Source organism: Helicoverpa zea, chromosome 13 (genome assembly GCF_022581195.2).
Source record: "Helicoverpa zea isolate HzStark_Cry1AcR chromosome 13, ilHelZeax1.1, whole genome shotgun sequence".
Classification (NCBI taxonomy): Eukaryota; Metazoa; Arthropoda; class Insecta; order Lepidoptera; family Noctuidae; genus Helicoverpa; species Helicoverpa zea.
Window position 1 is genome coordinate 3,858,714 of NC_061464.1, and position 13,290 is coordinate 3,872,003.

Consider the following 13,290-nt stretch of genomic DNA (forward strand, 5'->3'; position numbering starts at 1 on the left):
AGAAAAACTCTAAAAGTTTTTATTCGACTGCGTCGTAGTGGGTGAAATTATATAGTCGTCCACGTTGTCTTAACGGATTATTTTCTTGAAGAAGAATTATATTTTATTTATTTTTAACCCCGTCTTATATCTCTTGCAGGAGCTCTCTTCGTTCACGAGCCGAGTTCACAAGTAGACCCACTGCATTTGATGGCTTACTGCAGAACACTTGGTGTCAAGTTCATTTACGAAGACAAGTTTGAAGAGGATGAGCCTGAAAGTAAGTACTAGTTACCTGTTACAGATACCGTAGCATCTAAGAACCAGATATGTTAACGATGAGTTCAAGCTGAATATCAATCAAGAATAATGACCCAAATTCCACTATAAAAAACTTTACTGGTTCTATATTTTTTTCTGGCACTGGTTATTATTAGGTACTTATTAGTTTTTCAGTATACAGGTAGTATAAATAATTATAAGGAAATAACATACCTAGGTACTATGAAAGTCTCATGTATCTATCTAATTATCCCAATTTTATTTGGAGTCGGCACAGCATGTCTTCTTCAAAAACCTAATATCTATCTGTCTTCTTCCCAGATGCAATCTGCACAACTCCTTGGAGCCTGGCAGCTGAAGCGACCCGTTGGACGTGTCGTAGCACTCGCAAGCGTGTCCTGACTACGGCCGTCGCACATGGCTACGGCGTAGCGGCGCTGGCGCAGCACCTAGACCGTGCTGCTACGGCGTTTATAACTGCCGCCATGCATGCTGGCACTCTGAGGACTTTGAGACCACACTATACTCTGCGGTAAGGATAGTTCATATACGTGATCTTCCAAAAGACCATTAGGTGGTGGTGTTTTCTGGAAAATGCTAGAATGTTCCCTCGAATTTAGGTGCAAGAATAAATTGGAAGTTAAGTTTGAAGTACAGTGATTTCTGGAAATCCTTATAACGAGTACACACAGGGTAAATAAGTTGCTGACAATATGGTCGCTGCACTTAAAATCCTCAAAAACATTTTTTGTGTCTCTGACTATAAATCACGATAGTTCATAATTTCAATACCCAGTTCCAAATAAAATCTATATTTCCCCCTTATCTTCCAGTGACCACGACATCCGCATCATTCGTCCATTCATCTACGTGCGGTCGCGCTCGCTGGCCGCCTTCGCGTGCGCGCGCAGCCTGCCCGACTTCCGCGTGCCCAGTGACGTCACCCCTCACACACCGCCCAGCGACGATGGAGGTGATAATAGGTAAGAAGACTTGAATTCTCGTGATGATACAAATTTAAAGGCAGTCCATTAAAAATGCTGGTAAGTCATTGGCAAAGAAGCTGACTACAATTAAAATGGGAAATTACAAGATAAATACAAGCCACAAGTAACTAGCTTCTTTCATGTTATTATTATGTGTCAAATGGTACAGTGTACACATAACTATCTATAGGAAGCTTGAAACCACATGGCAACCTTTCAAAAATTGACTGTTGCCTCAATAAAGTTGATCCGTATGCAAAGCTCCTGACATAATCGAAGGTTTAAAAACAATAGAAAAATATGAAAGGTTCTCCCAACTTCTGTCTGTATTTTTTTTTCATAATCTTCAGTGAAGTGACTTCTATCTACGTTATTTTTATATTTTCTGTACCAATTCTATTTTCCTTTAAAACACCATCAAATTTAACCCCCTTCTTCTTCCAGCAAAGACGATATTATGGACCGCACAATCACCGAAGCTTGCACATCTGAGAAAAGACCTGGTACCCGCGACGACCTACAGGACAAATCTCTCGCAGCATCCTTAGCAGAGCCGTTGGAAACTGCTCGAGACTTGCTGGCTACCCAGGAGAGAATGTATCCGTACCTCTTCACCAGCCTCAAGAGTGCGTTACGACCTCTTTTTAATGGCAGGTCAGTTTTTATTAATCGTGGTTGTCGGGTCATTGCTCATTCATTGGTTTGGATTTTAGGAGGTGGGACATCATCACCCCCCGTTTGTAGAGCGAAAGCATGCCAATATTTTATTGGCTGTTCTATAACCATGGTCCTTCGGGCCCCAACTGCAGCTAAAGTCTGGGGTTGGTTATTTGAGAAGCTTTTATGGTTAAGCTTTCCAAGAAAGCTTCTCAATTTTGAGGTAACTTTGTGATGAATTGACACACTGTTGTCAAACCAAATGGTTCGATCTTTGGAATAACGGACTACCAAAATGCTTTGTCGTACACTGACGTCTACTAATCTTAACTTGGTGTCGGTTTAATTCACCGTTGGTTCACACAAACTTGTCATCTCTTCCTTTTGGGTAAAGAACAAATCTGTAATCAACTATGTCTTTATCCATATTTACAGTTGTTTGGAAAATATAAATTAAACATCGATACTTTTTATCCACAGAGACATGAACAAGGACCAGAAAGAGCAACGCCATAGAAAGAAGTCGGTCATACAGATGCGGAACGGAGCACCCGTCTACGACTCTGATGAGGATAGTGAAGAAGAACTGGTTCCATAGTTCATCGCTGCCTGCTACAGCTGCCTGTCTCCCAATCCTGGATGCCAGGTCCTATAAACCTTGCCCACAAAATCAGAAAATATAAGCCTATCAACGGTCTAGAAAACTTAGCATTCAACGGTCGACTGGAATGAAATTTTTTATCGTTCTTGTCTCACCACTTACTGTATTTATTCTTCTACATAATAACAGCTGTAAGCAGGAATCTTATATTTTTTTTTGCCATCAAATACAAAGATGGTAGAATTCTATTATAATGTGGTGGCCATAAACGGCTTGGTGTTGCCAGCCGAAAAATTAGATGTGTTCCAGGTGTGATAGGTTGCGATGCAGGTGAATGTGATTCACCCCAAGTGTTTTGTGCCATTTGGCATTTTGTTCTGGTAGAGTGTTCCGGCTCGTGATTTCTCAGTGATCGTTTACTTGTGATCAACTATGTTATTCTATACGATGGGATTTTTGTGGCTCTATAGATCAATTGCTCGTATGTATGGTAGGTTAGAACTTCTGGAAGTTGTTGCTTGAAAATTATTAGTATTTAAATGTTGTTTGATGCATGTGCAGGAGAATATGTACGGACAATGGTCATTGGAGGATTTTATTGAGTAGGGCCACTTAAATACCACCGTAATATTGTTCTAGTTTGTAAGTTAGAGTGAGTGTAAACTTTGAGTTGACGTTAGTTTCAGGGATGCCATGTTGATGTTTTGTTACTAAAATTTTAGGATTTTTTTTTGTAATGTGTAACTGTGGAATTGAAACAAAGTGCATTTGTTACAGTCTGTTATTGTAATATTAAGAAATATATTTTTCAATGTTGTTGTATGAATTGAGATGTATGAATACGAAACTTATATTGTATAACGAGGTCTATTTATTCAGTCGATTGATGAGAGTTTAAAAAATATATCCAAGTGTTACTATACATTGATTTTATTTTAGGTACATTTTATGTACCGTACGAGGTACCTAAATACTATTTTAAGAATCGTAGCTACGACGATATAATATTAGAATAAAAGATTTAATTATACAAGTTTACAAAGTAGCAAGTATCAAAGCTGTTATTTGTACAAACTTTGTAGTTGTAGTTTCTTACGCTTTTTATAAAGATATTAATTTGCTTGTCTATCGCAACAGTGTTGCCTGTATTTGTTTATGTTTATTGTGAAGAAGTTCTTACTACATTTTCTACAACGAGAGTGAATGGTTTATTTTTGTGGTGTCATCAGCAATCACTTTCCATGAGCGTTACCCTCCTTTGGCTTCGTAGTCGGGTAAGCTTGAGGAATATGGCCGCTGATGCAAGACTGAATTTTCTGAATGTTGAAAACTCATTTTATATATTTTTTCATTAAGTTTTTATGATATAATTTTGCATTAATACGTGACTACTTATCTAGATATTTTGTATTGCTCTTGTATGCAACTGTAGGATAAGTCAGATTCCTAATTATTGGGATACAAATATTAATAAGTGTGAACTACGATAATCTTGAAACAAGTCCCATTAATTGCTTCCATGATATATATGATATAATTATTGTATTCATATACATATTGTCGTATGAAATAAAAGTATGTTTTAATGAATTCTGGCTTTTTATTTCGTACAATATTATTTTTAATTTTTACCTGTGAACCTCGGATGCCGGAAAATTGGGACACAATATTTAAGTAATTTTTCTTTCTTTTCTTTATCTCTTTGCAATTAAGTATACCAGACAGTGATAATAGAAATTAGACATTGTTTAGGAATCACGTTTCGTATTCACCGACGAATTGGACGCCACTAAACTGTCTGCGTTTTTTAACTCCATACTCTGAGCCCGATCAACCTATTGATTGTCAAAGCTTGCAGTGTGCGAATGCTCTTAAAAAGGGGGATCAAAGGAAAAATAAAACACGAATTAGGTTTCTTATTTACTAGATACACTACACAAATTCAGACGTGTGTGTGCGTGCCCACTTCTTAAACTAATGAGTATTGCGAGTACTAAGGATAAACCCTTTAAACACGAAGCTAAACACTGAATGTGACAATCATATAAACTACACTTAATTTTACAAGCAGAGACGAATGTTATCTAACCTAGTTAAGCTATATAATATCATTTTAATACTAACATCTTATATACTACTTCATTTCATGACGACACAACATTTTTCCTCGATAATAATCATAATTTAAAGAGAACTACATTATTTTTTTATTATGAGATATACGGCTAATAAATCTACGATATTATATAATAAGGATTATATCATTTTAAAATAGAGCATCATTTTGGAAAGGGTAGTTTAGAATTGAAGTTTGCATTTTACTTTTTGCCGCCTCCCTGGCAGCATGGCTTGCCACCTGTTAAACAAACAAAGATTAATCATCATTATTTGAGAGATAATAATGAAGAACTTGATGATACAACAAGAACAAGAATGATGATAGCAAGCAGTAGCAGTTTAAAATGAAAGGTTTTTTTGAGTCATATCTTGTCTTTTTCGGAAGAGACCATCAACTGGCTGTGCTATTCTTTGCGATAGTTTTTAGGCTTACCTGACGCCCGCAGCTTAGTTAGTTACAGTGAGTTAGTAACTACTAAGACCCAAGTTCACCGACAAGTGGACATAAGCATTTCTTACTTACTATCAATAACAGAATCAACTGAAGTAGTTAAGTATACTGACCAGAGGGCTTGCCATCGCCGCACGCACAGTTGGGGCCGCAGGTGCAATTAGCACCGCACGCGGCTGCCCCGCCACCGCACGTGTCTGTAACAATATCATTTATATCACAATGTATCATGAAATTGTGATCATCACGGCTTCAAAAGTAAAACTTTTCTGAAAGGAAAAATCTTCGAAGGCTCAACTTCACCGATAACATCAAAGTCAATTTTCTTAAAACAACCGTTTACTACAAGTTACCACTTTAGGGTTCAAAGTAAATTGACGTTTATAAGGTGTATAAGTGAACTTGGGCCTGAAACAATTTCGAGTTGTTCATATTCAAAAGTACATACTATGAAGCGGGAACTTTCGTAGAACCTTCTAAGTAACCAATCGTTTTAACAACAAGTCCTTAATAAAATATATCTTCGACTATTTGAACTTTTAATAATAAGTAAATAGGTGTTTTCCTTAATCGAATGTTTATCCTGTTGGTAAAAATGGCCCATTATTGGTAAAACTATCTAAAAATCAACTCCTATTTGAGATACACCCTCTATTAGAAGTACTTACCTTCTTCTTTAGCTAAATATTAGTTTCAACCTATTTCAAACAGATTACAAGCCACTTACATCCATCTACTGCTTTTTGCTATAGTCTATAGGCCCCATAAGAAGGTAATGTACCACATAATGTAAGGCGTTAGTGTCTGAGTACGAACGGTTACTTCAAAGCCTTAGCAAATGATGATGTATGGCGTTATAATGGACGCAAATTGCTGTCAATTTTGCTTAGATACGCATTATTTATCAGTAAGAAATTGAAGTCATATTTATTATGATTCTCCTGCCCTTATGACAATTTTATTTCTTTATCCATACTCTTCTATCTAACGTCATAGTACAAGTAATATTCTTTCCAGCCATATCGCTATTCACACAATCCATTCATCATTGCTCTGGTTGTCCCCTTCCTCTCTATCTATACCCATCCACGGTTACGCTCATAACCGTCCTTACAACATGGTTCTCATTCTTCTGTACCTATGCCCACGTCACCATAACGACCCGATAAGTAGCTGAATATAAGCCCTAATCTAACCATATCTTCTGTCTATCGCGCAAAATTACTGAAGGATTAAAAAAACAAACATTAACTACGTCTCAGATCAAAGAAATAGACCTACGTAAATTGTAATTTAGAACCTGAGAAAGGACATCGGTGGGCTACTTTTTATCCAGATGCGGGAAGCCATTCACTCGGGATGAGAGATACAGCTAGTTGTAAATCTTTGTATCAGTTTTAAATCAAGAAAATTGCCTACATTTCACACTTCCAAGATAACTAAATAACTAAGTACAAGTTACAAAAGTCGTGTTCCAATTTATTCACCAATCAGCTCACAATATTACAAGTAACTGTAGTTTAGAGCACGTTCAACCGCTGCTTCGAGTCGTGAGAACTTGCGAGCAAGAGAATGGACTGATACATCTCTAACTTTAATTAATCCAATTAAGATTACTGTTATTTGTACTAAACTGGTTGATTGAACCACGTTTAGATATGGTAATTTGTGATAAGGTACACCTAATTGTAAAATTACGCTTTCTTATAGGAGAAGGGAAAGATTTTACTATCTTCTTTTTGGACCAAATTCCTAAAAAGGGAGGAGGTTCTCAATTTCTTGGAATATATATTTTTTTTCAACCAAGGAAAAATTATAGATGCGTCTAATATAAATGGGATTATATTACCTATATATGTAGGTATGTCTTTAATGACGAGATAATAGTGCAGATTTAAGACAGGAATGAATATTGAATAGTGTGGATCTGTTAACAAATAACATATTGAAATAAAATAAATATTATTGTAGCTAGGCAAACAAATTTATTTATTAGCTACTAGTTTATACCGGCTTTCTTTTTTCAATAAAGATTACTCTTTCTGCAAATAAACTTGAACGAACGATTATATGATTGGTATTATATGCCCCGACACCTCATTCCCTTACTAATGTGGTTATGTTATATGATACAATGTTCATAAAAAAAACCCGTCTAAGGAAATAAATGTTTTTTTCAATAGACTTATGTACCTAAATACTTTCATTTACCACACTCTACCAACATAAAGTAGCATATTTATTACATTCATGTGCAAAAATATTTGCACATTTATTTTTATTTCTGAAAGGAGTAACTCGGACTGAAGAAAACTTTGATAATTCATGGTCATTTCTACTAAAATTGTGATTGAATTACAGATCACGAACATCATTGGCAAAATTACTACTGCTTTTATCTGTTTTGATATTATTAATATTACGTGAATATTCAAGTCATTTATTTATTTAGAACATATAATTTACATTTTTAAATATTAAATATAAAAATAAAAAACATTTAAAAATATAAAAAATAGGTTGCCACCGATATCGGGCACAGGGTCCAAGGTACCGGTGGTTAGGGTCCCAGAGACAGAAACCTCCTCACAATACGTGCCGTATCAAGGAGTACTGCCTTCTGAATCAGTCCCTTAATCCAGCCGCCCAACGAGAGCCTCCTGAGGTGTTCGTCGAGGCTCTTGGCTATTAAACCATTGGCCGTAACGACAATCGGCACAACAACAGCCGTGTCGACACTCCACATGGCGACAACCTCGTGCGCTAAGTCGAGATATTTTATTTGTTTCTCTTTCTCAGCTTTCACAAGGTTCTCGTCATGCGGAACGGCGACATCGACTATCATCGCGCGGCGCGCTAATCGATCTATCACCACAATATCAGGCTTATTGGCTACAATAGTCCTGTCAGTGATGATAGATCGATCCCAGTACAACGTAATATGGTCCTTTTCGAGAACTGGGTCGGGTGCATACTTGTAGTACGGTACCTCAAGGTCTACAAGGTTGTATTGCAGAGCAAGCTGCTGGTGGATGATCTTGGCCACTTGATTATGTCTGTGCAAATATTCTTACGTGAATATTATTAATACAGTTTCCGAAACTAAGTACCTATTCACTGCTGCGCACTACAAATCGAAACAGAACACTAACTTAATTATCCCTTTAGGTAAACCTTCCTGCAGTACCTTTCACCATACCAAACATAAGTACATTACTAGATATAGCTATCACAAATTACATTCAATAAGAACCAACTGCGTAATTTGCGAAATTGCATACAAATCACCGGCCGCCGGCAAAACAACAAACAAATTACCTACCACGTGCAACCACGTGCAAAAAAAAAAAAACACCAAAAATATGATTTTAAAAATTTATAAAAAAAACATTATTATTATTTTGAAATTGTATTATATCTCTATTCACAGCTGCGCATTTTACAAAACGTGCTCGAAATTGCAGCCATACTTTTATTTAATAATCCCTTTGAACCTTCCTACGAAACCTTTCACCATACCAAACATAAGTACATTGATAGATATAGCTAAACACAAATTACAACCAATAAGAACCAACTGCGTCATTACTCATTTGCGAAAATTCGAGCAAATCGGCAGCCGGCAAAACAACAAACAAAATTACACTACATACCAAAAAAACCTACCACAGTTTAAAATTTTTAAATTATTTAAAAAATATTTTTAAAAATTACCTTTACAAGAGTCGCAGGGTGCAGGCATCTTGTTAGACTAGGCTAGACTAAGCTAGCCCGGTCTGTGAGAGGGTGCGCGCGCAGAACGTCTAGTGCCGTCGAGAGCTCAACGGGTCAATAACTGAACGCGAGGGGGGATCGAAACGCTCTCACGATAGGCGGAGAGACAATGAACTGATGAGTTCAGTTTACTTGGAAGAGGAGATGGATAGGTTATTGAAGTTGGGGTTGAGGTGATTGATAGTAGGTTGTTTGGGTTAATTGGTTATGAATGAAGTAGCTTTCAAATGTAGTGTTAAAAAAATGTTAAGCCGGTATCAAGTCAAAGGAACAGAGATCATTACTTTTATATTAATTATGTCGGATTCTCTTAAATAAGAAACGGTTCTTTTCAAATAATCTTTAATGGAGTTTCGTACGTTTATTTGAAATATTATTTAGCCTGATAAATGAGACATCCATTTTAAAAGACTTTTCGTCTTGTTTGTCTGTACAGATTCCTTATTGTCCTTTATCTATAATACTAGGTATATTCTTACGGAATGCACATAGACTGAACGTTAAGTAATTAAATACTTATAAAAACATAACAGAAAACCAAAAAGCCCAATTAAATACAATCCACAACTCCAACTCCTCGCCTACAATAAGATAGTTATTTATCCAATGGCGTGCAGGTACCTACAGGTATCTATAGGTACAATAAATGATCGGAGGGCCGTAAACAAAAACAGGCCGGTTCGGATAGTACCCGGACCGGTTCACTCGCCGCCTTACAATCCATTCTATATGTAGCAAGCTTTCCTATATGAACTTTGGAACTGTGTAATGTCAATTTGCTAATAATAATAGATATAGATAGTACTTGACATGAAAAATACGCGGTGTTTTTTGAATAATGTACTAAAGTAGCTATAGCAAAGTTAGGCTTTACCAGTGGTAGTTCCTAAAAAGGCCCGTCGTTTTGTAGATAAGTCGTAACAAATGGACAACTATTGGTATGTTTTGTGGGATTTATCGTTTACTATAATAAATTACAATCCTTACGAATTAACACTCCTGTGACGTAGGTACTATTAATGCGAAAGTAACTCTGTCTGTCTGTCGGGTACAGATAGTCTAGTCTAAAGGCTGAGAAAAGACGTGGGCTTGTTTTACCCGGTTGCGGAAAGTGGGAAGTTCTCCCGGGATGTGAGTAAAACCACGGGAAATAGCTAGTTTCAAATGAACTCCAGTTCATATAATAATAATGTCGGGACACCTTTTTCACACACGGTCGGTTAGCCCCATGGTAAGTTATTTATTAACTTGTGTTATGGGTGCTAACACAACTGATAAACTACATATAGCTACATATATACATATTTATAAATACATATTGTAACACCCAGACCACGGCCAACAAGCATGCTCATCACACAAATGTCGACCGAACCAGGAATCGAACCCGGGACCTCAGGTTCGGCGGTCCGGCATGATGACCATTGCGCCATCGAGGTCGTCATATAAAAAAGAAATGTCTCGTAATTTTCAAGATTAGGCGCAGTAAGGACCTAATTAATATGCCAAATACGGCTGCAATATTCTTGGCAAAGAACTGGCGTTCTCTGAAACTTATGCGCACTATCTTTGAAGTTTATGGGCCCTGGAATACGGAGCTATAATTCAGTGACATTAATTTTGTGAAGGGGAACGTTTTTTGGAGAGAATTTATGATGGTACCTTACCTAACTGCAGAAGAAGATGGTTATCGAAAGATATTCGTATAAAAGTTTATAATAATATTATGAAGCTGAAGTTTGTTTGTTTGAACTTCCCAATCTCAGGAATGAGCAGGCCAATTTGAAAAAATATTTCACTGCTGTGAAGCTACACTATTCCCGAGTAACTTAGGCTATATTTTATCCGGATACGGGAAGAAGTTTCCGTGACACTGGTGAAACCGCGGTAAACAAGCTAGTTTTATACAAACATCTGCTAAGTCTTAATGGAAAACTGCTAAAAGAAACTTAACGCAAGCTTGAGCTCATCTTACCATAAAAGGAACCCATAATACAGAAAAATAAAACCAAAACCCTACCCCCATTATTTCCCCATACCCATATTATTTCCCGTGAGAATCAAGAACCACCATTAGAAGCATTTGCAGTTTTTGTGTAATTAACTGTCTGCAAGCTTCGAGGCAAAAATTCCTTTCGCGTTTAGTATAATTTGCTGTTTTTATCAAAACACGATACAGCCTTCCAAAAATATATTGCAAAACTGGTTCAGTCAGTTTTGTAGCATCAGTAAGAGTCCTACCACAATGCACGCTAAACTATCAGCTCTTATATTTGACATTTTATATAATTTTTCTTATTTGCTCTCTAAATCATTAATTATTTCATACCGATTGACATCCGCAACTCCTCATAGGCTCAGTTGTTAACCAGCGTCAGGCACTAGCTGTCTGGCGTAATGCTGAACTGGATCTATTTGGCGCAACTTTTTGTTATTATTGTATTTTTCTTTCTTTATTTTCTTCTTTTTTATATAATTTTATCAATTCTTTATCAGCTTATTTATTTTGAAGGTTATAGTGAATCACAAGTCCCCAAGATACAGGAACCGTGCAACTAGTGTGATGTTTCATAGGAGCCTGCTAAGGCCTATTTAAAATAAAAACATTTGACTTTGACCATTCATCTAAATACTGATTTATTAGCCCAATCAAATTATCGGCGTACTACAAGTTTTCAACGTGCAGGGGCTCTTACAATTTGTTTATTTATTTTCACATAATATCGACGAAGGAAATCAAAACATCAGCAAAAAACTTAATCTCATTTCAAGGTATGGAACTGAAATACATTTTGTTATTTTTATTTGTACTAAGTCACGCTCCGAGTTCCTTTGAAAGTTTTTGTGCAAACTGATTGAAAATATTTTTAAGATCCAGATAAGACCCTCATCAATAAAAATCGAATCCTACCTATAGCGATCTTATTTCTAAAATACTCTTTGAGTCGTCTTCATTTTCCCTTTTTTAGTCAATTTTAGTTCTCCTTGAAAGTGGTAAAGTTAAGGAAACTCTTCTAAACCTACACTCAGATCTATAAATATTTTCGACAAATCAAATCAGAGAAACAAAAAATACAAACAACTTCTCAGTAATCCGCCAAACTACCAAAAACAATCATTTAAATATGGAAACCACATTTCTAAGAAACGTAACCCTACCAGTATGGCTAAGATGATAATGATGATGATCTCTTCGATAGCCGGTAAGACTCCGGGCACACAACCTGCACCGACCCAAGGTGGATAGACCATGAGGATTACCTAAATTCGACACATAATCTTGAAAAAGTGATCCTATGTTTTAAAAAATGTTTTGAAAGTCGCGTGTACAAGCTAGTAAAGTTATGACCACAGCGGTTTGCCGACACGACACGACGTCTGCCGATGTCGTCGACCCGTACCTGCGCACGAGTGATTCACTCGCTATAAAACAACTATCGAACTCCTAATGCTTGATTTTACAATGCTATTGGCTTGCTATCTTGTCTTGTTGTGGAACTAATTTGAGCTCTGTTGATGGGAGTATTTTTAACCTAATGAAAGGAGTGGTGTTGTAAAAGACCTGTGTCCAAAGGTTGTCTTTAAGAAATGAAATATCTTTTAATTGTACTTTTCTTTGTTTGAAATGTCCTGTGTTGTTCATTACTAACAGGTTTAGAATAAAAAAAAACATCTATCTATTTATTTGCCTGCTGAGTGCTGGTTTTCCAGTGATGGATCTAAGGTTTATCATAATAAGTTAAGTCTTTTAAAAAGTTTTTAGTTGTCTTGTCAACAGCGGCAGGATATTATGTCGGGTGGATTGGTTTCGTTTCGATACCTACGTAGTTGAAAAAAAATTGCTTAGGTAGGTGCATTTTAAACTTTTCTTAACTTTAGGTTTTGGTTCTCAGTATACTGATTTAGGATTTCGGTTACATTAATACTCTTGGTCATACTTTCCTTCTGTGATCCAGCACTTGCACTAGACGCTTAGTAATAAGATATTCAATTTAATGTTCTTCTTGGCACAATGGAAAACATTATCAATATCTTTTAGAAACATTGTCTGTAAGCATACAGCTAATTGTCAACCCCTCGAACACAAGTGGTTATAAGTTATGACACTTGTAGAGAAAGCTAGGAAGTGTCGCGTTAATATGCGCAAGCGTTCATTACTCGACGCCCGCTAATTGTGGCTTAAGTCGTCACAGTGAGATTGTCTACCTAATCTATACAATGTAACTGTGTATTGTGATAGTAATTAAAAACGTTGTCTTTGAATAAGAAAGAAACTTAATATCCTTACTAAAATTATAAATACTCTGTCTGAGTTGCCATTCTTCCCAGCCATAACACTAGGAATTTTTATATTATTTGAAGTGAAAAAGTGCTAAAAACTAGCCTAGTTTCAATAAACGTTTTTGAGTTTGACTTTGACTGCCCTTTCATACCAAAACTAC

At 36.4% G+C, this 13,290-nt stretch overlaps 1 protein-coding gene and 1 long non-coding RNA gene across 4 annotated transcripts in view; one reads left to right on the plus strand and one right to left on the minus strand.

Annotated features, from left to right (window-relative positions):
• LOC124635640 overlaps positions 1-4,095 on the plus strand; it is a 112,395-nt gene extending 108,300 nt beyond the window's left edge. For 2 of the 3 annotated variants that reach the window (XM_047171574.1, XM_047171576.1), the window contains 5 exons: positions 140-259; positions 583-793; positions 1,095-1,244; positions 1,692-1,901; positions 2,385-4,095. In XM_047171574.1, the coding sequence (XP_047027530.1) occupies positions 140-259; positions 583-793; positions 1,095-1,244; positions 1,692-1,901; positions 2,385-2,502 (809 nt within the window). In that variant the 3' untranslated portion in view covers positions 2,503-4,095. The remainder of the gene's footprint in view (positions 1-139; positions 260-582; positions 794-1,094; positions 1,245-1,691; positions 1,902-2,384) is intronic. The other variant, XM_047171575.1, reaches the window with a different exon arrangement.
• A 317-nt stretch (positions 4,096-4,412) lies between these two features.
• On the minus strand, positions 4,413-8,959 carry LOC124635645. Its single transcript, XR_006985048.1, has 3 exons — positions 8,789-8,959; positions 5,188-5,271; positions 4,413-4,861 (listed from the first exon to the last, which is right to left on the minus strand). It is a non-coding gene; the product is annotated as an uncharacterized LOC124635645 (long non-coding RNA).
• Between the last annotated feature and the right edge of the window lie 4,331 nt (positions 8,960-13,290).